This window comes from Opisthorchis viverrini (genome assembly GCF_000715545.1).
Source record: "Opisthorchis viverrini unplaced genomic scaffold opera_v5_36, whole genome shotgun sequence".
Taxonomy (NCBI): Eukaryota; Metazoa; Platyhelminthes; class Trematoda; order Opisthorchiida; family Opisthorchiidae; genus Opisthorchis; species Opisthorchis viverrini.
The window spans coordinates 1,907,975-1,934,996 of NW_008751692.1; the positions used below are offsets into that span (position 1 = coordinate 1,907,975).

A 27,022-nucleotide genomic window follows, 5' to 3' on the forward strand; every position below is an offset into this window, starting at 1 on the left:
TTATTTATTTATTTATTTATTTATTTATTTATTTATTTATTTATTTATTTATTTATTTATTTATTTATTTATTTATTTATTTATTTATTTATTTATTTATTTATTTATTTATTTATTTATTTATTTATTTATTTATTTATTTATTTATTTATTTATTTATTTATTTATTTATTTATTTATTTATTTATTTATTTATTTATTTATTTATTTATTTATTTATTTATTTATTTATTTATTTATTTATTTATTTATTTATTTATTTATTTATTTATTTATTTATTTATTTATTTATTTATTTATTTATTTATTTATTTATTTATTTATTTATTTATTTATTGACTGAGAGGAGGGTAGAATGAGGAAAGAGAGGGGTAAAAGCATAAATGAGCAAATGAGTCGAGATTGCCAAAACGTGCCATTTATTGGTTAAGAATGAGAAAGATAATTCCGAGCATTGTCAGGAACCGAATGCACTATTAGTTCTTGAAGCTGAACAAGAGTGTAGTGAAATGACCGTGCTGGACTTGTCTTATTTGGTTCACTTTTCAGATGCATAAGCGAAAGTGAGAACCCTATGCTCTTATCAACTTTGCTGGTCCATGCTATCTCTTGTTTATGATATTCTTGAACTGAATGCGCTGCACGATATTCGAGATATACCAGGATATTTTTTCATTAGGGGAAGTGCCCACAAAGTTTTCGAGAATCACACTCATTTACAAATCAATTTGGTTTTCAAGAGACTCAACTGAATCTCTCGTTTATGATATTCTACAACTCAGTGTGCTGCACACAGGCCGCCTTGTGAGTAGTTTCCTTTATGAAAATACTCACAAAGGTGTTGAAAACGCAAGACCGCTTTCACCATTCTAGAGGCCCATCAAGTAGGCGCAGTCCCCGAGTTTTCGTCAACCTTATGTTCTACTTGAACAGTTTCATTGAGTTTTCTGTTTCTCCTCAATTCCCTGTCACAACTATCCAACGATCCGTTGAAATACATTCCTGAACACAATGAATGCCGTTTTGCCTTCTCCATACCGATAACCAATCACATAACTTCACTTTTTTTTACCTACCCTAGCGTTCTCATGGAAGCAGCTCTTTCTGACCATCGAGAGATGACTATGCCTACATGCTTCATCAGTAGACTGGCAGCAGTATTCACGAAACATCTGATTTGTTTAACGTATTAATCTCAAACTGAAACCGTAATTTTTTGGAGATTGTTAGACCAAATACACAAACAATAGCGGACCAGGTATTCAGGGGAAGGATAGACATTGTTATGAATCGACATCGTCTAGAGAGTTGTTAGGTGAGTCAGATTTCCGAACATGCGTACTATAGATGGAAAGAGAGTGAGATCGAACCTTTGGAAATCAGGTAAATGATTGTTACATAGAGGAAAATGTTGGTAGCTCAGGTATCGTAGATGGTGGTCGTTGGCTTGTTCGCTGAGCTGGGCAATTTGATTGCTACATCGATTGCTACGTGATTGTTACATCGAATAAGTGGTTTCTTTAGTCTAATTGATGGGACACTAGTTTAGGAGACAAGATGCCGGTTATTTAAATCCATATCCGTCCTATTGTTCCATACGTATTAATTCGAATTCCCAAGAAATGTCTAGTCAACGTGAAAACAACAAACACAGATTTCTTGTCGGTTTGTATGACATGAATAGACGGAGTGAAAGGGTAACTTCCGAAATAAGACGGTCCGCTCAAGAATAAATCCTACTTGTGTGAACGAATTATCCTATTCACAAAATTTATGGCATGGACAACTTCCCATAGGAGGCCAACAGAACATAAAGGCACTGACTGCGATAACACTACAACATTGCTGTTCGCTGGACTTCACTATAGACTACCGCCACATACACCCTAACATCATGACAATCGGTTACCCAATAGAAACTCTGAGCCGTAGGAGAGCAGTCACAAAATTGTGGCATATTCTTCGATCGAGTTGGTGAGATATGGGCCCGGAGAGATAGAACTGGATGACTGTGGTAAAGTTTTCGAGACCAAACTGGCAAAAACTATAACATGAGAGCAGGTAGCTATTCCAGCAGATGCAAAAGCTTTTTGGACCAATGAAGATCAGACTAGACCGGGACGAAGACATCATGCTATATCACAGTTTCTTTGTCGTCCCAGTAAATATTTTTGGTACCAAGGTAGACTGATGGGCGATTGATGAGGCCAAGTCATATGGGGTTAACGAATTCCCTTCATGGATGGCTTGTCAAAGTGCAGCGGGTAAATTGGTCGTTTTCGTGGTGGTTGTGGCAAAGAGGAGTACAGGCGTTCTACTCAGCAGCCTGAAGTGACATCCGGAAATTCACAATCCCTTCACATCATTTTGGAATTATTACAACTACATTGGATAACGCCACCGCGATGGTGAATTTTACTAGCTCATACATGAGAGGAAATTCCGTAGCATTTCAGAGACGACTGCAGTGAGGAGGCTGTCAGTATTATTTTTTTATAAACTGTGTTGATACGGACTTATGTTCACAATACTAGCTCTGATTGAGGAATCACTACTGGGAGATTTTTTTTATATTTCCGAGAAATTCTATCCACAACGTGTGCATCCGCCGTGAGTAAAGTTGTTTAAAACTAATAAAATATCGAATGAAGACCCTTCCGGCAGGAAGCCACCTCACCGGAGATCCTACACTAATTCTCGCTGTCAGTGTAAAGTCTTCGTTAGTGAGATATGACTACCTGGACGGGTGAAAACCCACTTCCTGTTATTTCCAGTTTTTCAAACGCATATCGTCAGAGTCAGCATCTTTTGCATAGAACCGCACAATCGCTCTGAAAAGTTACCCCGGTGAAAGTGATTGGTTACGAGGGATCTTTCCTAGTGTACTAAAATTACCTCTCACTAGTAATTTTATTACTTACTTTCAAGGTCATCATTTTGTAGAAAGAACTGAACCATTGTATTGGGTCGCAGCACATTAGGTTAACCCGTTCCAAGTTTGCCCTAACACTGGGGAACTAATTTCTGTTTGAACTCTACTTTTTTAAAAAGTGACAGGTCATGATGAATGACTGACTGGACTGCCTAAATCTTGATCGCATCTGGTGTAATAAAGTGCAGCTTACAAACCAGACAGGTAAAATTTCGTTCCATCGTTAGCCCCAAAAACGATCAGAGTGGGATTAACCTGTAAGCAGTAATGACAAACATTATGAACCGGCAGTTTGACTCCATGCTTGCATGCTTATGAAATTCGAGGTTTCTTTTTGGCTATCAGTCAGAGTCTATAAAACGAACACTGCCGATATGAACGACGTAGGACTTACCAATTAGAACTATAGTGCTCAGAATCGATACTGTGGATAGTCCGGCCCACATTGAAGCATGAGGACCAGGTCGAAATACAATGCGGTCTGCGTTTCCTTCAAACTTTGCTGGGGCTACCCTCGCATATTGACCTTTCGTAGCTGAATTAACATGTTTTACCGAAATACGTTGACAGATCAGTATTTGATTCGACGATATGAAGAACCTAGAATGAAAATCCTTTCAACCTCTTGCGGCAATATATACTCTCGTGCTCTATGTGTGTGTAGGCATACGCGAGTGCGCACAAAATATTTGCGGCCGCGCGGACCAAGTGACCTTGAGGGTCGATTGTTGCTAGGACAATGCATGTTTGTTCATTGTTCCACGTAGACCTGACCTAGCATTGTCCTGGCGTTGTGGTACTCAGCACGCGTCAGATTGCGGTGTCGCATTGCAGCTCGGATCTAGGCTGGATTGGTCCACTTGTGTACTGGAGGACAATGGAACATGCAAATTTTGCGATCGCTTTTGTGTGAAATGTAATGTGGTGCATGAAAACTTGACCACATGGACCAACGTAATTCTTTATTTGCGCGTACTTCACATACAAACGTATGGTACGGTATGGTATGTTACGGAGTGATCGCGGACAAACCAAGGCGAACGCAAACCTATCGCTTACGGAAACGGGTCACGGTCAAAGTACCACACTGGTAAAAGTGCAAGAGTATTTCTTTCAAAAAAGAAGATGGTGACATTGGCACCTGTGAACGACCCAGCTGCGAGGTTTTTTAAAGTGCAGTGTTCAGATATTTTTCGAAAATGAATTATTTTATTATTATTATTAATATTGTTATAATTATCGCTGACATAATGTAACATGTTAGATCGCTCCATTGAGAAACACATGGACCAGAAAACTGCCAGTCTGACTTTTTTCATTTTGGAATCGATGGCTGACCAAGTAAAAAGTCAAAGAGGTCACTGTCGAGCACTTCGAAAGACAACATTTATTGTCTTTATGAAGTTCGGGTATTTGCCTCCATCATCAGCTAATCCGGTCGTGAACAGAAAACTCTGCCATCGAACGCCCTGGATACCATCCGATGAGTGGTAGTTTGCGTGACAAAATCTCTGGCTGGCCATTAATTACCACTTAACCGAAAACGATAGAGAACGTAGATCAGCGATGAGTCTTGAATAAAATAATGCAAGAATGATGTTAGGAATGCGCATGTCTGGTAGTTTGAGTTGAAATGGGGATAGAATCCCAACTTCTATCCTGAGTGAACTGTCAGTAAGCCCCTTATCGGTCTCAGCAAATTTGTGACAGACATTCCTGAAACAACCAGAAGCATGGTTCTACATGCTGTTTTTCTACCGAAGGTAAAATACTTGAGTATGCCAGAGATGCGGAACACTAATTAAGCCATCATGACTTTACGGGGCTGCATAGTGGGAACTGTTGGACTCATATTAGCACGTGTGCAGTAATCGCTGTTTAACAAACTGACAGCAAACCTCCTTCAACCAACGTCAGTCGGATGGATGAATTCTTCGGTTCAGCTAGAGATAGCTCGGAAATGGACAAATGTTGGCCACGGCAGCGACGAAATAAGGGAACTACGAAAGAAATAAGGGTATAAATAAGAGTGAGACCAAATTGGCCTGTTATGCGTCGATCCTAGCCAGATAGCAAGTGAATTTAAGCAAATCCAGGTTTTTTCTGAAAGATTGTGAGGACTTATATCAGCTAGTGTATGCGCCCACACAAGCGAAGTCCAAAAGGATGAACAAAACCACTCGGGACAAACCGGATCATGTTCAAGCCAGAGTGTGATGAGTATTTTACTCACCAACCGGCGTCATGAATGGTGGCATGTGATTCCAAAACAGCCAGGTTGTAAACAAGTTCCTTAAAAATGGCCTGACGGTATCCATTCTTTCGTAAACACACTGATCCGATGAGACAGTACACAAAGTTACCAAAACCAAACGCGCGAAGACCTCAATGATCTCTATGAAGGAAGACTATCACGGTGAAGACATACCTTCAGTCTTTCGAGGAATGTGGATTTTCATGGAGATAATAAGTAAAATCCAGTGTGCCAATAAGCTGAAAACTAAAAGAACTTAGTTCCTTTTTGATGGAGTTCGGCTCCTAACATCATTTGGTAAAAATGGTAAAAAAATGGTATTGGATATATCATCAGGGTTTATGGCTGCTTAAGCGAAATCAGTCTATGAGTTGTGAATGAGTAGACTAGTTTCTCTTAACCCTACCTCTCGGTCTTGTTTGTTTAAATTGTTTTTCACAGTGGAGCCCTTGATCATATCTCATATCCCCGAAATTATCTTACACAGGCAAAGTAAGACTCGAGCTTCATGATGAGCTATAAATCAAATAGGTAGAACGAATATAATTTTTTTCACATACAGAGGTCATGCCGTATGTGATAAGGCATAACAAATGCGGGAAATCAATACACGAAAGACAAAACGAGTCAGCTGGTCTATTGTTGTCACCTCACCGTTAAAACGGCAAACTTCAGACGCTTTTGACTAAGAAATCAGTGTCAGTTGGAAGTCATAAAAAATAATCGATAAACGCTCTTGGCACAAACAAAATGACCCCCTTATCGTTGAAATTAGGTGAGTTAAAAGTGGAGAAAGCTAAATTCGCTTTCAAGAGGGATTTGGTCGGATAGTACAGGAAATCCGTTTTATGGGGACCGAGGAACAAGGACAATCACTGGGTCGTCGTTCGAGGTAACGGCTAAACTATTCATATCTCTCAAACGTGAACATGTTCGCCTGTTCAGACGCAAAAATCCTAATGCATCCAGAGCGCGCTGGTGGAGTAGTGGTAACAAACTCGCCTCGCATACCGGATATTCACGCTGAAGACATGGTGCTATAAGAAAAGAACTCATGTATAAGGCGGGTGGTTTTTCTATAGTGTGGAAGAAACGCCATTCACAAGACGTTCCTATTTGCACAATCGGGAACAAGACGACTCATGGCAGCTGCTTCAGTACTGCTCAGTAAACATGTTTGGATTCATAAAAGAATTCGAAGAGCTAGTGTACACTTTCCACTGAATGACATGCAGAACTTGACGAATTTCACTGTTGCTACTGAAGTGCCTGAGCTCATACATACTACACACTGTCCTTCTAAACTTATACCCAGGAAGGGTTTCAAAAGTCTGCTCTGTCAACTTCCTTTCAATCTGTCGGTAGGCCTTTCGGTCTAAGGTACCAAAATCGTAAGGTTTTCGTGGACGTCAGACTCCTAAAGAAGTGCGTTAGCAATGAGAATATTTGAAATGGATACAGAATGTTGAACTAAAACCAGTATTTCAACGTTCGACACGATCCCAACACAAGGGCTGACCGTTTTGTTCATCATTCATTATACTTAGCTGCAGCTTTTGTACGTCCGACTTCAGTGACAACCCGAAACAATTCATAGTTTGTTTTCAAACGCCGAGAGCCTGTCTACTTAGCCGCCTTTAATGCTCGCACACTGACGCAAGCAGGTTACCTGGTGGCTCTTGCACGTAACGCCATATTCCCTCTGTATTGATGCATGCTGTCCGTCAGACACCAGGGGATAGGACGGAAGTACTGTGATGTAACTGACCACCAGTCTTCCAGTTGCGCATCTCCGGGGATGCAGAGGCCCGTGCAGCTGGATATGTCCGGATGGGCACTGTATTGAGCGACCGATCGGAAGCGTCCCTGTATCATTGGATACCCGTTGGTACTCGCCTCTGCGCGGTTCGTTTGGTAACATCTGTGGGAGAATTTAGAGAACGTGAGGTCCATCGTGCCTTGTTTATTGGATCGTTGCGCCTTAGCTGACAGTAGCTCTGAATTCACCAGACTGTTTATATGACGCTCAAGGTGCTATTTTGCAATGGGCCAAAAGCTCAGATATCGTTACGGTTGCTGATAGCATGAATCCCCGGGTACCCAGACTAAGCGCTGATGAGATCCGATCGGTCGGTCGTCTAGGATTGAACTCGAGACTCACAGACAACGGAGATCATCCTGTCAAGGTGTGCGCTGATCACAAACTGTTCCATTGCAGGACCAATTTCTGGAACAGTCAAAATCGCTTGGCAATATGGTAGACACGAACGAGCTAGCCCCGAATCCAAATAGACCATATCAGTGGCAATGGTCAATTTCTGCTTCTGAAACACCGGCATGGACTCCGACCATGCACTTATACCCTGCTGCTTTCCACTGCACTTTTCGGGTCTACGCAAAATGCGCACACCTCACTTAGCCAGTGAGAAATTAGTGGACCGAGAGATCAAACGAAAATATCAGAACCGGCTCCTAGAAAGGATGTCAGGCGGTACTATGCAGGATAGTAACAGCCACTAGGAAAATATATCCAAAGCGATACTCAGACCCGGAGCTTCTGTTTGCGGTACAACCCAGCCGGCCTCATCCAAAAACTGGGTCTCTGGTAGGACCGTGTCTTTGCTGGAGACCCGGTGACAGATTCCCCCTGGCCGTGAACACAACTTCACCAGACACATCATCCAAAGCCAGGTGAAACTGAGTGTCCGTGCAGACCGAAGCTTGCTTGACCCGAAAGGCCGACGAAATGGAAGGTGAAAAAATGATTGAAACGTACGCAAGCTGTTTCACTTGACTTGTCCGGTCGATCCGCGGACTGTCATGCATAGTACTTTGAACGGGCATTCAGTTGGACACCTGCTACTTCTAATCCGGAATCCTCGTGCACTGTGAAAATAGAGCCACCTTCAGTCTCAAAAGTCTCCGAATATCTCTACTCAAGCGTCTTCATGCTGCTAGCCCTGATGACCTTCTACCTGCTCTGTTCAAGGACGCTGGTGGGTTTCCCAGTCAGTACCTGTCTAGCCTATTTAGGTCTATCTGGAAGAAAGAGACCGTCTCAGGTAAATGAGGTGAACCGACAGTAGTGCCTACTTTCAGATATGGTACTCGCAGTGAATGCAGTAACCACAGAGGTATTAGTTTGACTCCTGTTGTATCAGGTTTTCTGGCGTCACTGATTCTTCGTCGTCTCACGGTGACACGCGAAACCTTGACTCGTGAGAATGAAGCGGAATTTCGATCGAGCAGAGGCTGCGTGGACCACATCTTCACACGTCGTCAGATGTTACAGCAACGTCATGTGTACAGGCGACCCACAATCTTGGTATTCCTTGACTTCAAGGGTGCGTTCGAATCTGTCGACCTGCTTTTAACTACACTCGCTCAACAGGGTATGTCCCAGAAGTCTATGAACGTTATCCGATCCCTACATTTACATAATTTTGAGCATGAGAATGTATGGTGAGCTCTCCAAAAGCTTCCCTATAAATGTGATCTCTTCTAAGGATGTCCACTCCCTTCATTCTTGTTCACATTCACAACTGATGAAATACTGAGGTGAACTTCAGACGGTCTTTAAAACTCGTGTTCAAATTGTTGCTGGTGAGGACGTCGTCGACGTGGAGTAAGCAGACGATAAAGCCCTCATCTCTGAAGATTAAGGCGATGCACAAGCCCTGTTAAATAGACTGACCACCGTCACACTATCTTTCGGCATGCGCATAGCACTTTCAAAGTGCAAAGGCGTGCTTCAGAACGGACAGTCTCTGAACATATCCCTTACAATTCAAAGTCACTGGAGGTTGTGCAGAATTTTACATACCTCGGTGGTTGTATCACCCCCTACAGAAGTGTGTCTGATGAAATCCATGCAGGAATCTCAAAGGTCTGAATCACGATAGATAATTTGCACCACTTGTGGTGTCAAGAAGGGTTTCAAGGGTAGCGTGCACCAGGCTACAAAAAGGGCTGTGTTTTAGTTCGGATGCGAGATATGGCTTCTGCGGATAGATATGAGGCGTCTCCATGCTTTTTTCTACAACAAATGCCTCAGAAACGTTGCTGGTTTTTGGTTGGAATCAACGGATTAGTAACGAGGTGATTAGAAAATGGGTATTTGGGCAGCAGCTACTTCAATCGCGGAAAACATCCATCACCACCGATACGATGGCCAGGCCAACGTTCTACGCATGCCGAAATACTATACACCGAGACGGGTGTTGTTCTCTGTGCCTGCTTCAGAATGGCGCAAAACGCAAGGTGAACCAGGGATTCGCCATTAGTATGATTATGAAGTAAGCGTCAATCTAAGACCACATAACCGCAATAGCACCAAATCAACTCAGTGGAACAGGACAGTATCGAGCTAGCTTTTGCCGTTTTCTGCACGTCGTTTGGCTTGTTCAAGCTTTTGTTTGCATCTATAAAAAGCTAAAGGAATATTTTCTCAGTTAAAATAACTTTTAGGTGAGTCCTAGGTCTCATTGAGGAGGCACTTTCCATGTCTACGGTGAATTCTATGTCCCTTGGGGATGCACGCAGTCAGCAGCAATCGCCCAGGAATATGAAGGTGAAAGCTCTCGAAGTGTGAAAGGACACTGAACTACTTGAAGTCTTGAAAATCGCAATTATTATCATTATCGGGCCACGATGATTTCTTTGGTGTTTGAACAATTCGATGAAATCCACTTACGGGATGACAATACATTTTCAGATTGCAGAATTCATTTTCTCGTCATCGGCAAGTCTGCAACGCAGCAATAATAACTGAAAGGTTTCCAGTACGAAGTGTACTTTGCTTGGTGAGGGTGGCAACATTTTCAGATTGCAGAATTCATTTTCTCGTCATCGGCAAGTCTGCAACGCAGCAATAATAACTGAAAGGTTTCCAGTACGAAGTGTACTTTGCTTGGTGAAAACGGGTGGCAACTAGAACGGAATACAAAGCTGGATGACTAAAGCTGATCCGGAAAAAAGTGCCCTGGCACGCGGACCGAAGAAACAGATGAAAAGTTTCAATTTTTACACACTGGTCCGTGTACAGATCGCAGAGCCAAATAGCATGCAGGTTTTTTTCAAATGAAATGGGACACCAATCTTTATAGGATACTAAACTATGAGCCTTATGAAAGGTGTACGATGACTCAGTACCATTCGATATGGAGACAGTCACCTTACACCTGACGTACACCGGCTACCTTAACCAGAAATTCACAAAATCCTACCACATAAATGGTATTTGCTATCTGCAAGTCAAATACGGGTTGAAAATTTGCTTACAATTTTCAAGTTACTGCTTTCTAACTCGATTGTGAAATGAGGCTGGCGACCAGCTCACATTCCTAGACGACCTGATCAGAACCTCTGGTTTTACCGCGATCTGCGCATCGAATGCTTACGCAGACTGAGCAATGCCTTCGTCTGTAACCACATGACCGAACTCTACATTGAATCTTTCAGCACACGACGAGGCAAATCCGTACCACAGATACAATGCATGAAGGGCACCATCTACTCAAACAACTACCACTTCAATCAATTGACCTGACGAAGCTTGTGTCAAAAGCGACACGTTGCCCAGCAATAAATCCACCGATTGTTCAACAAACCCCTCTGAAACTACCACTTCACTTAGCGATTCTGAGATAAAGTACAAATCAGTTTATCTTTCCTAGTGATCACGACATACGACACACCTGAATCTGGTTTCTCGAAGCTTTAGTGATCCACTGTCCAAAACCAAGTTTAGGTTAGAAGCTTACGTTCGATATGGAAATTGCCATGGCATTATCAACCAATTAGATAAAACCTAGAAGCCAGTGCAAGCTCACTCTTTTTTCGTGTTGTTTTACGCAGGTTACGGTGATCGAGAGTGCAAGAAACTAAGTCATCTAATTTTTTCATTGCGTTGTTGACCAAACAACTAACTGATGCACAAGTGTGTTGCAGGTTCAGACGAATAGACCATCGCGTGGGTCACCTATGTGCTGCTTACCATAGGAACACCTTCTAGAATGACTGTGGGACGTCTGATTCGGATACGATTTCGTGTCCGTCTCAGGCTTGCCCGACTCCTGAATTCCAAAGGAACTGGACTGATTAATTTGCACTAATACATTAGGTCCTAGACTGGAAATGCGACCTCTTTAGAGTCGAGCAGTCTTTCATAATTTTATACGTTACATTGATGCAAAGTGTCTTCAAAATACAAACAAGATAGTGTGGTCATTGTTGCCCAAATCTGCGGATCAGCCACTTTCCAACTGGAAAGGGATCTCATAATCAGCTGCCCGTCATCTGGTCTGACTATCTCGGGTTCGAAGAACATCAGCACGTCCAGAAGAGCAATAATCAAACTGCGCCCAGACGGCCTCCGGAGGTTGAGTGAATCTCTGTTTATACCTCTGATGACAATTTTAGTTAAATCTTTATCCTGCTCAGTGACTATTGGAGTGAGTCACAAAGGATGCTGGGCTGCGTGAGACGAGAGCTACACACAAGAGCCATCATTCATATGCGTGTTGATATTGCAGACATGTCTAATCCAGCTTTCAAAATGTACAAACAAAAAGAGAGGATTCACATCCAATTCGAACAGGACCTTGGGCAAACACCACACGTATCATATCAAACGAAAAAATAACCATATTGACTTGGGGTGATGGAGATTAGGATTAGTACGAGTACGTATAATCCATAAAAAACACCAATGGTAGTTTTTGAGATCATAGGATGGTACACAGTGGGCGTTCGAAGGATAGTGGGACAGTAAAACTGAAAACAAAGCGAGACGAAAAGGAACTTGTTACAGTCCTGTCACTTTAATGGCGCAGTACATGGCAAGCTGGGCCACTGATACAGCTGGGGACCCCTTCAAACGAGGCGTGTCTATCTTTTCGAGACGGGTCTGCGTACCGAAGCAACAAACGCAAAATGAAAGCATCCGGTGAAACAGCAGAGTTGCTGTGCGTGTTGAGTACTTTTCTGTTGGGTATCAGCCGAATAGGTATACAACGTGGCAGCATGTCCACACTAAGGAACTAATCGACAATTTCACTGCCATCTGCAACAGTCATATCGTCATCGTCATCTTCCTCCACATCCTCACTTCGTCCAAATAAACGGTCACCGGTGCAGTATTGCTCACGCTCAACAGCCTCGTAAGTAGTGAGTTCACCCAAGGTAGACATCGTAATGGACGGACCTCCTGTGTGAATTGGTTTTGGTTGCTGATCAGAAGTGAAGTTGTTCGCACCAGGTGATGATAAAGGGAGACTGGCACGCATGGCTAGTTTGTTCTGGCGGCATCCAGGGCTTTCAGATTCCGTTAATTCAACAGGAGTTGCAACCTCAATGGCGTCAGTCTGGTCCACAGGGAAGTCCGAAGAGATCATCAAAACTTCACGCAGGCCAGCATTTTCGGACCTTAAACGATGCAACTCCGTTTGGAGCTGAGCGGAGTAGGCATCCCCCTGATCACAGATATCCCTGGCCAATGAAGTCAGTTTGCTCATCTGTGCGGTGAGCAAAGATTTAGCAAGAAAATCGTATTCGGGCAGTTCGGTTTCCTTGCTCTGATATCGCGCTTCTGTCAGGTGAGCCTGCGCAAATCCCTGATTGAAGGCTAGTTCGGGACGTTTCCCACATAGGTCATTTCGACAGTCCTCCGATACACAGGGCTGATCGGTGTGAATGCCTCGCACCAAATTTGATATCTGGGAGAAAAGAAAAATACGTGCGTCAAAAATGCACTGGGCAACGTACGAGCATTGCAGAGATGAGACATATTTGTAATCAGCCTCAGTAGAGGTTAGAGAGCTCAGCTGTTGGTTGGTCAATCAAATGGTGATAGTAGTTAGCATTAAGATCAATAATACTTCTATCTGAACGAGCTGCATTCTCGAAGGTTTTCGGGTCTACGCAAAAACAAACGTAACTCTCTAGTAAATAGAAGTAGTTCCAAGTTTAAAAGGCAGTTTCATGAGTCTACATCGTAAGATAAACAACAGTCCTCCCTTGTAATAAATGGTATGGTTGTGTCACTTCTCTGAAAGCTCCCAACAGATCCCTGGACAGAATGGTTGAAGCGCAGATTGATATTCACGTATATTGGTGAAATGCACAAATTGTACAAACTAACTTGATCCCAACGACTTCAAACCGACGTGCACCAACCGAATCATTCATACGACTAGAAGTACAAAATCTCCTCTTAAGTACTCGAATGCTAGTGTGTTACAAAACAGACGAGACCATGAAGATATATGGCGTGTGCATGGTTATTGTGGTAGCAAGTTATTCTACCGTCACCTCTCAACCGCAGATACGTATATTTAAATCCAGTGTAACTGTCTTGAGAACATACTAACTTTTTAACAACCTGAGGATGCGAACTGATAATAAGAAACAGTACTGGGTCTAAGTAGCATGAGAAGACTGTTCAGAACAAAAAGTACTTTATTGTTCATAGGGTGGGACACTCACGTGCAATCCGAAATCTGGCCAACATGAAACTTATGAATCAAAAAGAGTGATACTCAAATGAGCCTGCTGTGAAAAGTCTGCCCGGGATGCTGCTTGCTCGACAATGAAGATAGTGGCGTGTCTCCCTGCAGTGGTGACTAATTGGGTACGTGCAAGTCTTTATAAACAGTATACTGCCGGGAATAAAGTGCTTGGTACCGGGGAATTACTGAAACCAAGGGCAGTCTTTGCGCTGCAGTTCGCAAATGATTATTCACCTGCACACATGTTTAGGGGCGAAATGCGATGGATGGAACTCTAAGGGCAAATTCTAGCTGCTGAGCCGATGAATCATGATAGCGCTAGTTTTGGGAGAAAATATATATGCCTATCCTGGTCCGGGTTACTGTACTTATTCAATAAATTGAGGAAGTGGGATGTTATAACACTTAATTACTTCTACTGGGAGCCTCGGTTTTGATCAAAAACAAAGCCATCATGAAAAAGGCGGACACGTGCAGAAATGGCTGTGGGGGGAACGGCAAACGATAGTGTAACCGTCCTGTGTATATCATCCGCCATCCCTTTTAAGGAAGCCCTCTGTACGGCCAATCAAGATGACGTGAATTTCGAACTTAAAAAAGTACGTTTAATCAACAAGGCCACGATCTGTCTCATTCCGTCTCATCGGTCTATTGCATACGGTTATATCACTTTTACTGCTTCACTGGAATTCAGCGATCCTCAAGCTCACAAATATACAGTTAGAAGAGGTAGGTACTTGAAGTTTCAATGACGAAATGTTTCAAGTAGACCGTAAGTGTAGTCTTCACGAGTAACCTACACCATCGGGAGCCCATTTGTTCTACTGGTGACAAAACCGACTGATGTATAAAGGATTTAGAAAGTCTGCTATGTTAATGATTGCATTGTCAACTCTTTCTATATTTCAGTTCGACCCTTCAGACGGCACTGAAGTAGGGCGACCGCGGATTAGAAATGAAGCTAGCTCTGGGAAAACGGTGGCCTTTTACACGTCTGACGGCGATTGCGTGGGTTCTGTAGTTATCGAACAGCAAAAATTCCAGGTACTCATTGTGTCCTCTCAAACATGAATTTTGTTTTTTTTTTTTCTGTAAAATCCGTCCGACTGTTTTGTTTATTTTTTTACTTTGACTTATTGTCTGGTCTTGTCACTCTTCTTATAGGAAACTGCTGATGCGTCACAGTAAGCATCAGGCGGCATTTTAGCTTTTGGACATGTCACTGGAAAACGCCCGATTCAGAGTTCTACCAGTCGTAAAATGCTAATTGACACTTCCTTCAGTCTACGTTGAAATGATATATTTCACGTTTACCCTTTATTGTGACTAGCACATACGGCCTCGAATCGCACAGTTAGTGTCAGACCCAATTAACCAGCTTGTTAGCTCTATGGCTTCCGTGTTTGGGCTGTCATCCAAGTTCAGTAAGCTAGTGTTCAGCTGTAGCACCCTTCCGGTGCCTAGCTGCCATGCTACCCGAAGGAAGCACGAGGGCTGGGATACTGCCAGGTTGCCCAAGCCTAGACAGGGGAAGTCGAGTGGCGGAGGTCGGATTCGAACCACGGACCTTCCGGTCAGTAAATTCGCGCTCTAACCACTTGGGCCATCTCGCCCCCAGTAAAGCTAGACCTGGAAGTTGTACAGGTTCCTGTTAACGGTGGGATCCACTCAATGACTCACTCGCCCACTTGGTTGGTTTTCTTTCGGTGTGCCGTGGAACAAGGTTGGCAATGTAGACAGACTGAAAGTACACCTAACGGTAAGCTGCGAGGGGTGGATAGACTAGGCTTACGTTTCCCGCTACTCGGGTTATTGCAAACTGCAGTTTGATTGTTTACTATGTAAAAAGAAAGCGTTCAGCTGTAACATCCTTCTGGTGCCTAGCTGCCATGCTACCCGAAGGAAGCACGAGGGCTGGGATACTGCCAGGTTGCCCAAGCCTAGACAGGGGAAGTCGAGTGGCGGAGGTCGGATTCGAACCACGGACCTTCCGGTCAGTAAATTCGCGCTCTAACCACTTGGGCCATCTCGCCCCCAGTAAAGCTAGACCTGGAAGTTGTACAGGTTCCTGTTAACGGTGGGATCCACTCAATGACTCACTCGCCCACTTGGTTGGTTTTCTTTCGGTGTGCCGTGGAACAAGGTTGGCAATGTAGACAGACTGAAAGTACACCTAACGGTAAGCTGCGAGGGGTGGATAGACTAGGCTTACGTTTCCCGCTACTCACACAAAACCTAGTAGTGGTAAATAAGCGTGGATTAGTCAACACGGTGTTGCTGCCGTCAGCCACATGAGCTGCATTTGTCTCTGGACTTCCATTATGTTCTGTTCGAAATCCATTTCGTCCTGATGAAGCTAGTCTCCTCGGTAATTTCCTATAAGTCACGGTCATCTCCTTATTTGGCCCCGCTGGGGAAAACAAAAATGGTCTTTGCCTGGAAACAATCGTTGTGGGAAAATGGTTTGTTTGAGCAACTGTTTATCCACTATGCTTTATTTTATTTGCTCTTGCAGTCATTTATCTTTCCAAAACTCGGTGAGTAACTTTTTTTTATTCAAAACGTACTTATCAAACGATCTCACCTACCCTATCAGCAGGGATACCAATAAAAGTAGCCCCCTTACAAACATCGATCCCACAACTGATGAGCAATAGCTGGTTTATTTTGAGTCATCACCATGATTACTGAAAAAAGTTATGTTTATTCGTAGATTGGAGTTTTATTTCTGTAGAGTTTCATCACAAACTGAGTTTGTTTAGCGAGCGTAAAATGTGGCCAAACTCTTTATGAGCACATGGCGGTGTCAGACAGTCATTTTACAATTGTTTCAGTTGACGATTACTCTACCAATTCGCTTTTCAGTTTTCAGAAAGGGGACTGCGACAAACAGCTGAAGTTGGTGCATTTCAGCTACTCAACACAACCGTTATGTATTCGCAAAAAGTTTATACCTTGTGTGCCTTATGCTTTGCATATGTCATGGTCATTTGTAGGCATAGCTCAGGCATTTAGGTGTCCAACCATGACAGCCGATTCTTATATCCCGGGACCACTGTGGGTGTACGAACAACGGCACCATACGATCGGAGGAACCACTGGCGTCCCAACGACCGCCAGACTGAAAAAGTTCAAGCTCACGGCGGAACCACTAAGTTTAGCCACAAAATACCTAAACTAGATAGCATAACTTGAGAAAGACATGTAAACCAAACCAATCCAAGTTTTTGTGGACGGTATGCCAATCAACAGAATTTATGAACTAACAAAAAGCTATATCTAATATCCGGGTGCTCATCTAGGGAGCCTCCCAGCGGTTAACACATACCAGTGGTTAGAGCGCGAATTTACCGACCACAACTTCTCGATTTCCCCTGTTTATGCTCGGGTAACCTGGCACTATTCCAGCCCTCATGCTTCCTTTGGATGGCATGGCAGCTAAGCACCGACGAAGTGTTATGGTTGAACCATTTTTAGTGGTTCTGAATACCATAGAAAAGCATAAAAACAAGTAAAAAAACTTGTAAGGTAATTCAAATACCCAATGATGATGAAGGGGAATCGATTTGTGGATGTCACCATTAGGGTAGGGGGAATCTATACTGAAAAGTAGAGAAACATAATGCGGATCAGCCATCTGTAGCTGAACGTTAGGCTACTATCCACCATCGCCATCCGTAACACAGTACCAGTGTTCAAAACCGATGGTTCGCTGCCATACAACCATAGTTCATTTAAAAGACTTACTGCGAAAAAAGACAATGGGATGGAAAAGGGACCCAATGCTAGCCTTCCCCCATTACTCCGCAGTGTCTACACCTCAAGACACTCAACCAGATAATCTGGAAGGAAACTGGCAACCTTTGTGCCAGTGACATTGACTAACAGACATATTTTGTAGCGTCTCCAGTCATGCACAAGGGGAATCACGCAGACCCCACCCTGGAAGACGAGTCGTGCCGACGGCACCCAGAGTTTTCGAAATCGACTTCATAACCCTATGGGGTCAAAAGTTGTCCACCTTTTACGTTGTACCAATCTGAGCTGGTTACGGAGAAAACACCCTTCTGCGCAATAAATGACCAAACCATCGCACTTTCTGATGCCGGCACATGCTGCAACCGAAGTCCCTGTTGTACAATCGAACACTTGCCTTCTAATTGTGTCGCTGCGGATTCGTCAGCTCCATGTGTGACAACGGCTATCGAAGATCTTAAGACGTCTCCATTTGGCTGCAACACAACAGAGCAGCACGAACTGCACTGTGATACACACATCCTCTGTAGATTCCGGGATATAGTGCTTCGCCGCCATGAGTGTTTCAAAATTAGCAAACGCGATCCGAGTCATAAAGACTCGTACATTAACCGTCAAACCACCACTAGAACTTATAAAACTTCCAAGATAAGTAAAACGCTCCTTGGATTTAGTGGCGTATTCAGTGGCTACAGGCTCACAGGCATAACCTTACAATTACATGCCAAAGGACGGGATGGCTCTGGTCAGATCACTCAAAGATCCCTGTATTCTCCTCATCTTCGAATACAAGAGGTCGTCTGCATATTCAAGATCAATGGTTTTGTCAGCAACGACTTGAACGCAAGAGTATCGAAGAAGTTCCAGTGTTCGTCCCCTTGTCTCGTAGACCACGAAACTGGATAGGAATGGAAAGCCTGGATATGCTCTCCGGACACACTATTTTGCACAAAAGCTCTCGAACAGCGAGACCTAAAACTGTCATCTCGTCGCAGTGGCATAGCTTCTGTGCTGCGCGATGATTCTGCGAACTATACTGACTGGAGCTCGGTTTCTACAGGTTCAACCGTGCTAAGAAGACCAAAGGGGAGCAGCCCGAAGAAGAACAGCGAGTCCTCGTACTGCGAGTATTACGAGGCCGTCTGGAGGTAAAGTCATACTGTCCTCTGCGATAGAAGTGTGAAGGCAGTAAGGTGTTTTCCCCCGGCGACTAGCATGTACAAACTCATGGAAGCAACGACGATGCCTTCGCCTAGGAAGGACGGGTTAGAAAAGGTCGGCCCTAAAGACCGCACACTCCGATCACCCAACGGTTGACCATGACCGCTAGCGCCTTATTCAATACAGTCGTAATACTTTCAAAACCAAAGAGTCTGGTGTTGCTCAAAAGGCACCTGTGCGCAGCTGAATTAGGAGGGAGACAATAATGCCCTATTCCCTGTTTCTTCGGGACAGGTAGGCCAAGTGAGTCAAACTGTTGAGCCATTGGCTCCGGGAAGGATCCCTCAGGAAAACCCTACCAACTGCTGCTTCATGGTTCAGACTTTCGGGTCAGAGGTCTAAGGTAGAGTTCCTGAACAAAACACTGCATCCTCCCTGCCTTGTGGATCAGACTCAAGAGTCAACGGCTCATCATGGGGTGCCTCAACCAGTCCTCTTCCTTCGGCTTGGGCAAGCGGGAAGTATCATTCACCCTTGCAGCCCTTCGCACACTGACCTAGAACACTCCCCCGCTTCCATCGAATAATGCAGTTTTTCCATAGTCTATGCCGACCTTAGCCTTGCTGGAACCTTCCTTTCCCTCCCTGTCGATTAAGTTGTGTCTATGAAACAGGGATACAAGACCCCACTTCGGTCGCGCATCTCAACTCATCTGGGGCGAGCGTGGATGTTCCACATTTCACTTGTACGCGAACGAGTGTACGGAAAGCCTTCGCCTGAGACAGGGCTGCCCTGTCTCAGATTTTCTTTTCAAATATGTTGTTGATGTGCTGCTTGAAATTCCTCTACCTGTCTCTGAAACCTCGGGGGTCAAATGCTCCCGGGACGGTGGGTTACAGACGTTGAGTATGCGGACGATGATGCTCTCCTTGGTTCAAATCCTGCAAGAATGCAAGCCGCTTCAAATAACCTAAATAACTCTGGTGCACAGTTTGGCATGTACTTCACTATAAGATTGTTCTAGCACCTTAATGAATGTGAAGATGCAGTCGACGCAAACCTACCTGGCCGAAATCCTGTTACTGCTCTTGAGTCAATGCTTTATGGGTCACCATAAGCTGACGATAGAAAAGTGAACCCGAGAGATTCATCATGACTCCAGTCAAAGTAAACCTTCCGTTTAGCGCACTCACCAATGGGCCTTTTTTGAAAATGAGCAGCGTCTGAGACAGTCTTATTTTCGTACATAGAGGCAAGAAGATTAAACAACCGCTGAATGTGGTGGGAAATCATCCGGACCAGGAACTCTGTGGCGCTTAAGAGAACACAAGCAGTCATAAACCTCCAAAGAAATAAGGAGCCTCCGATTCACCGTCCACGGTTCTAGCGCAGTTCGAGAATCCGACTGAGCGAAATCAGTAGAACTATTTTTCAAAGTGCTCGACCCAGTGGCATTCTTTTGTGTTAAAAATGGTGGCACGCAAGTGATCTTCAATGATTCACAGCCGGTTTTCGAGGGCCAGTCGCACGGATCAACCGAAGTAACCTTCAGACATCCCCAGCGTTCTGTGTACCTTCCACTTCCGTAGCCATCTGTGTTCATCAAGCTTCACGCCCGCTAAGTTTTACTCGACGTCTGAAAGTTCGTCAGTCTGAATTAGGTTCAGGACTGATGAAAACGTTTATCCGAGATTCGAGCAGCCCCACTGTTCTGCCTGATATCCAATGCTTGAATGAAGCTGGCGGTCCCACACCGCAATCAAGAATGCCAGCGCCGTAAAGGATTTGGCAATCTCGGTCCAGTGCGACTCGATGTTCGACGGTGGAGCAGTTGGGAGAGAATTCAGAAAGCCGTCCTGACAAATTCGTTTAAATTCAGGATCTGCAAGCCCCTCAGTTGTCTAGTTAGTTGTCTCCCACTTACATTACCATGGGAAGCAGAAAAAAACCACTCCGGATAAGTACATAAAATAAAAATACATCGTTCAGCTGTAGCACCTTTTCGGTGTCTAGCTGCCATGCTACCGGGAGGAAGCACGAGAGCTGAGACACTGTTGGGTTGGACAAGCTAGACAGGGGGAAGTCGAGAGGCAGAGGTCGGGTTCGAACCACGGACCTTCTGGTCAGTAAATTCGCGCTTTAGCCACTTGGTCCACCTCGCCCCCATAAGTAAGTGCATGGATAAGTACATGGTCAGAATTCACATGAGTGTCCAAAAACGAGCGGCAGTCGGTTATTGACCAGCGGCACCTGCAATTGATGATGATGTGATCAATCTGGATCCGTTGCTAGAACGCTGTAGGAGAAAACTATCTGGCCAGAAGACTTTGGAAGCTGGTACTGCATAAAAACAGTTCAGGGTCGAAAAATAGCTGAAGCAGTCGTTCGCCACGGTTTGTGCATATCGAGTCCAATCCATCTCGGCCGCCTAAGTGAGTCTTAAATGCGCCTTTTCTGCCCATTTGTCTACTCATGTCTCCAACAAGTGCAATGACACCTGAGCTTCTAGCCAACCGTAATAGAGCTCCCAGGGCGTCAAAAAAGTTGCCTTTGATGAATTTAGAGATAAATACGGTTGGGAAGTAAGCAAACATGATTGGCAGTAACAATGAATTTTTCTCTCTGTTACCGGACGAACAGCGCACAGGCGACTATCAAGAGGTATTCAGCCAAGCAAAGACCCTACCGGCTGGTGACTTATGGCAATTCCGAACTCTGTACATCCCGCCGCAGCAGCCTCCGGATCGCTATAAGTTCCTAGCCAGAAGCACGTGGATAGTGATGGGTCAGTTGGCTAGGCAACTATGCTGGGATCTTGAAGTCCTGTTCCTGATATGCAGCACACAACAGAGTCTGTTATCTTGCTTGCTTCAGAGTAAGAACACTAAAAGCAGCCAGATAAACCGGACACCGAAGCTTGAAGATTGATTTCCAAACGCATGAGGCTGTCGGTGCTGACTGACCCATAGAAGTCGCGGTCACTACCAGTGCAATACGAATGTGGTGGCAGTCCTAGCGGATGGACCTAAAACGGAGGTCTAAAAGGAGGTTGGGGGAAGGAGAAGAAAGAGTAAATGGTGTCGAAAGAGAGATGTCAGCCCTTCTGTATGCAGCGGGTTAGGTAATCCGGCTGGTGAAACCACGCAGCGGCCGAAGTCGTATGACAGTATTTTCAGTTACAGGAATTATGGTTGTATGCAGGGTGGAATACTCCCAGAGCATTCAAACTTAGCCAACAGGACGACTAGGGTTGACAACCAGAGTTTTTGGCTCAAAGGACCGGCCGCGGTGAGGCGGTATATGACGAGACAGACCAGTGCATTATATGCTACAAAATGTTCCGATCGCCGACCTGAAGGACCAGGAGACTATGATGGTCAGAACTTTAAAAATTGAGCAACTTGGTATGACAGAAGTTGAGTGTCGAACGGACATACTCCAATATAGCTCAACGGGTCACGGAGGTTCAAAAACCGTCATAATACGGTAAATTTCAGTTTCTTCGTGACGGACAACCACTGTCCAGAAGACTGCGGATTCACCTCACCTGGTGAATTTGCAAGGTACACACTGCAGATGAGTCAAAAAGAGCTTGAAACAGCCAGAGTTTCATTACGGCCTGATAGTGTCTCACAAGATAAAAGTCAATAATCTTAGAAAGCAAACGCTGCTCACCAAATCGCCGCCCTTGTGAGCCCACTGAGTACTGTAACTCACACCAGCTCGCAGCGAGTAATGGAGCCCAAACGTAGAAAACTAACAGGCATAAATAGATAAACCGCGATAGTAAAGATCCAAAAATCCTAATCGAACAAAGTCCATAATTCTTTACTTGGGAAAATGGGGATCTGGCATGTGACACCTTCTGGTTAACTGCTCAAGGTTGTTAATCATAGAACCATGCATCCGCCGACCAGTTTGCACGTCTAAACAGGTTCACGCACAACGGTTTGCCTTCGGGTTCCGCTGAACTTGTACAGAAAGAAAGGGTACCCTTTACCCGATATCCTTGCATTGTAAAGGCATTTCAGTCGGATAATTATGTGAAGAGCGGGAGTCGTCTTTTCATGGGGTATTTACTTTACTTAGGGTACTCATTGGATGATTCGAAGGCAACGAAACTGAGACACGGAGTAATCCTACCTGTAAACGATATTTGTTCATCACAACATCGATGGCGATCTCGTGGTCATCCAGTGAATCACACAAGACCTGATTTTCAACACGTAGCTGTTCTAGTTCCTTGTTCTCCACTGACAAACAGTGCAACGGACGAGTGCCTGATGTGGTTGCCAAACGACCTGACATCTTGTACAAAGTCATCATCTCTTTTTGATACTAGAAAAACAGAAGAGGCACGAGAAGCTAAGCAAGTTAACGATTGTAAGGTTAGGTGAAGCGAATATACTGCAGTTTACCACACGTGTTCGGTTTAATCAACACTTGTTATTGAGGACAAAGTTGCAAACTCAGGCTGATTACAGTAGGCGGATATCCGTCTCCGAAGTTACCTGCACACTGAACTAGGCCAACGGAACCCCGTACAAAAAAGTAGTGACACAGGTGGTTTGGACTGATCCGTATCTGTGACCTGAACGCCCTTTATCGGATGTAAACCCGAGAAAATAAGACCGGAGAGCGAGCAGGATTGGACAGACCCAAGAATTTCATCACACCCGACTGATGGCTCACAACTGTCAAAACACGTCGGGGTAGTTAAACAAGTGAAAACCACAATGTTTGCACAGCGTTCCCCGGTAACCTATACCACTAACAAGACGCGCACGAAGCAACCATGTATCGCCAGTTGGTGTTCGTCGTCGATCCATTCGGTGTATGCAAGTGGTTAAAAAAAGTCACTTCTAGTGCTGTTGCAGGATTAACACTCCGGTATGTCCAGGGCGCTAAGAGAGTCATGAGGATGCAAATCGTCCGCTTTCAATCTATCCTATCCTGACAAAGGATACCAGTTTGTAACATCGTCACGTTCAGCTATCTGTGGACTCAGAGCGCTTGGGCGGGTCTGTTTTACCCAACGACGAATCGCTACGCGTTCTACAATAACGCAGCTATTAAGTAACCGTGTGGGGTGCTGGTGTTGTCCCCTTAGCTGGATGACCTGGTGGCAAACTAGGTGAAGCTAAAATGGACCAACCACGACAGAATCATCTACACGGCATTGCTTCCATTAAATCTGTCCATTCGATTTTCATGAAAACTCAGTTATAATTAACTTATCGAGCACCAACGTCACGGTCAAGTCCATTCATGGATTAAATACACAACTCGCCATTTGCATCCAAAAGGAACTGGAGAACAAAGCTGGATCTAATATTTTAGAAACAGTTCAATCAAGCGGAGGATAGGATACAAGTGCAGCACTTAATCTGCGCATTTCTGCGTACGCGGAGGTATAGCACATTTTCCTCGTCATTGGGTCTGCGGGCGGTGCATATTACACAAAAACGCTACAACATTACTGACGGGTGCCAGAAACGAAAAAAAACTTGCAGAATCTCAGGCGGGAAGATGATGCTTTTGGTCGCTGTAAGAGGTACGCGTCGGAAAAGTGGCTTCTACAAGAGCTAGTAAAATGGACCCAAAATGCCGTAGGACGGCACAAAATTTGGCTCGAGAAGAACACTCTGGTGACAATCAATGAAGTCCCTTCTTGTTCGCGCTGAAGTTCAGGGACAGCTCTACCTCCCCAAATCACCGAAATCAACGAAATTTTGGCAGCTACAACCACTGTACAACAAAACACGCGGTTCTTATAAATGATGACGAGCTCACTGAAATGTTGATCTATATTCATTGTCATTGCGGCAATTATTCAGGATTGGTAGTGCAATCGACCCACCTATAAAAGCCACGCATGAGAAGCACAAAAAGATACAATACTTTTCTTTTCGACGGACCGAAGAGGGATTTATCTACATTCAAGGGGAAGTTATGTGAAAATATTAGTAGATCGGGTAGCTTACTGGTTGTTGATCAGCTACCCGTCAGTTCGTCGGCCGAGCTCCGGAATAGGCCTAGTTGCAAGCAAAAGGGACATCTTTTGATCGTTCACCTCACATCAGGACACATCAAACCTGAACGCCCTATGCCACCGACCTAAGCTCGTTAGGTGACCATCACTTCAATGAGTAAATGTAGTGAATACAGCCAATATACTAACCTGTTTTTCGACTAGAATAAATTCGATCTCATGGATAATCTGACCCTAAACGTGCACAGCCAATCCGTTGGATCACAACTGAAGTATGGATTGTGGATAACACTACTGAAGTATAGGACAGGGCAGCGCGTGATAACACGGTAGATCTTGGATTTTCTTCATCCATCAGTTTCAGTCATGATCGCTCGTTTTGTCAAGGATTTCCTATTCATGTTTAGTCAGGTGAGAAAAGACGAGCTTCCAATGACCTAGAAGAGTGGGCTGAAAATCATCGACCATTTACCATTTTGCTCTATTATACGTGAATATCAGGAGCATTTACTTCCGACAAGACGGAAAACCCCATCCAACCCTCAAGAAGGTTGTTCAACCCCCCCCCCGAACACAGTGCAGAAGGTATGCAGTAGGTTTCTTCTCCACCATATGGGGAATATCTCAGTATAGGAGACACTTTGAAAGTCCTCGAGAGTTATAGCTCGAAGGCTCGTAACATAATCCTGCGGGACAGTCCTATACATGGAATAAAGTTCCCTGCACATTGAGGGCTTTGCTAGCTTTGCGTGCGCTCGTGTTTGTGATTTAATGAAAAAATGGGTATCGATGCGCTTAATGCATGATGATGTTAGTTCATCCAGAGCAAGTTAAGCAAACGAATGTAAAGTCTTTAGATCACTTCATTTTGGAGTTGCATTTTCGAAACCTCCTGAGTGATGCATTTACCAACAACGAAGAGTGTCCCTAATTCATGCATTTAAGTCAGTTCAATTGGGACCAAAAAGAACCGGCTGGAAAAGTAAAAACTCATCATGTGAGTGGTATTCATGGTCAGTCTCCTGTATGAGCCGTTATCCCATGAGATGCGATGAGATCTTGCAACTTACTGGCTTTTAGGTCGGTGCTACTCGCCTTTCAGGATGTGGATCGCGTGATCCCCACTGCGCCTGGTTGGAGACACTACAAGATATGGCTGCCAACCGATATCGGTGGCGTTTCTCCTGTTAATTTCTACCCAGATTACTTGAGTGAGTGCTGAAGGTTTAGGCACCTCGAACTGATTATAGTAGGCTAGCAATAAGTTCTTCCTCGTCCACGTTTACTCTTCTCTTCACGATAAGTCTTTGAAATAAATCATGGTTGTACAGCAGTGAAGCACCGGTGTTGAACACTGATGTCATGCTGTTGATGATGATGGCGATGGCTTTTAAGATACACGGCTTTTTCAAAACAAGCTGAAATAATTGTCAACGATGTACCGTTGTTACCTGCTTGTCGCTTCTCGGTTCACTAACGTCCTACTACTCGTCACACGAAGTTTCTTCCCTCCCGGAACCAAAAAATAAAAAACATATTGTGGGACAAAGGACGTCAGTCTAATCTGATGAGACGAAACATCTAGACACCAGTTTTAGTATAATCCACCACCTTTGCCGCGGTTCCAGCGCCGAGTGAGCTCGTCGAATTTATGAGACATCTAACTGCCAACCATACTTGGTGATCATTGGGTCACTGTGAGCTGAAGGGTTTGAGAACCACTGGTTTTAACGGTCTAGAGCTCGAGATAACGCAGGCTGACAATAATATAAAAAGCTAAAAGAACAAAAGGTTGTAGTTCAAGTTCAACCCTAATTTCTCCACTGATTCAGGCTAATCTTGGATAGCCTTCAAGCTGTCTGATCCACGTCACCAAAGCAACTATGAATCGAAACGCTCGGCCCATACAACAGTGGAGCGAACTAGGTGGGGCCCAAAACCCGTAACAAAAAGGGCAAAACTCACCTGTCGGATGTTGGATAACTGCGCTTGAATCTGACCAATCTCATTGCACAAACCGTCGATCGTACTTTCGCGTTGTTTCAGTCTCAGAATGAGTTGTTGAACATCTTCATTCACACTATCCAGGGGACACTTCATTAATCAAATATGGCTGAAGTGTAGTAGAGCAATTATAGGTCAGATGCAGCAGACCAATTAATCCAACATGGTGAAGTCTGAATTTGTACACAGCTCCTATTCGATTGCACTTTTGGGCAAAAACAATATGGTGTGTCCAGCACATATGGGTAAATTGGTTTCTTGTGATATCTCATCACATTGCTAATGCTTCTAGCAGTACGGTGATCGAAAGGTAGGTAGTCGAAGATACAGATAGTACACCACTGGACACCCAAGCACCGCATTGTGCGGATATGCGAGTCTAGTTGCAATTCTTCTGAAACATGTCGATTGATACA

At 44.2% G+C, this 27,022-nt stretch overlaps 2 protein-coding genes across 2 annotated transcripts; one reads left to right on the plus strand and one right to left on the minus strand.

Annotated features, from left to right (window-relative positions):
- Positions 1–11,705: 11,705 nt before the first annotated feature.
- Positions 11,706–26,788, minus strand: T265_02809 (hypothetical protein; the record flags this gene model as incomplete). The annotated part of the gene is made up of 3 exons (XM_009167134.1): positions 11,706–12,901; positions 22,754–22,948; positions 26,568–26,788. 3 exons carry the CDS (start codon positions 26,700–26,702, stop codon positions 12,227–12,229), a joined length of 1,005 nt encoding a protein of 334 aa, XP_009165398.1.
- T265_02808 (hypothetical protein) lies at positions 23,406–25,824 on the plus strand (the record flags this gene model as incomplete). The annotated part of the gene is made up of 2 exons (XM_009167133.1): positions 23,406–23,500; positions 25,683–25,824. The coding sequence occupies 2 exons, from the start codon at positions 23,406–23,408 to the stop codon at positions 25,822–25,824; spliced, it is 237 nt and encodes a 78-aa protein (XP_009165397.1).
- Positions 26,789–27,022: the final 234 nt, after the last annotated feature.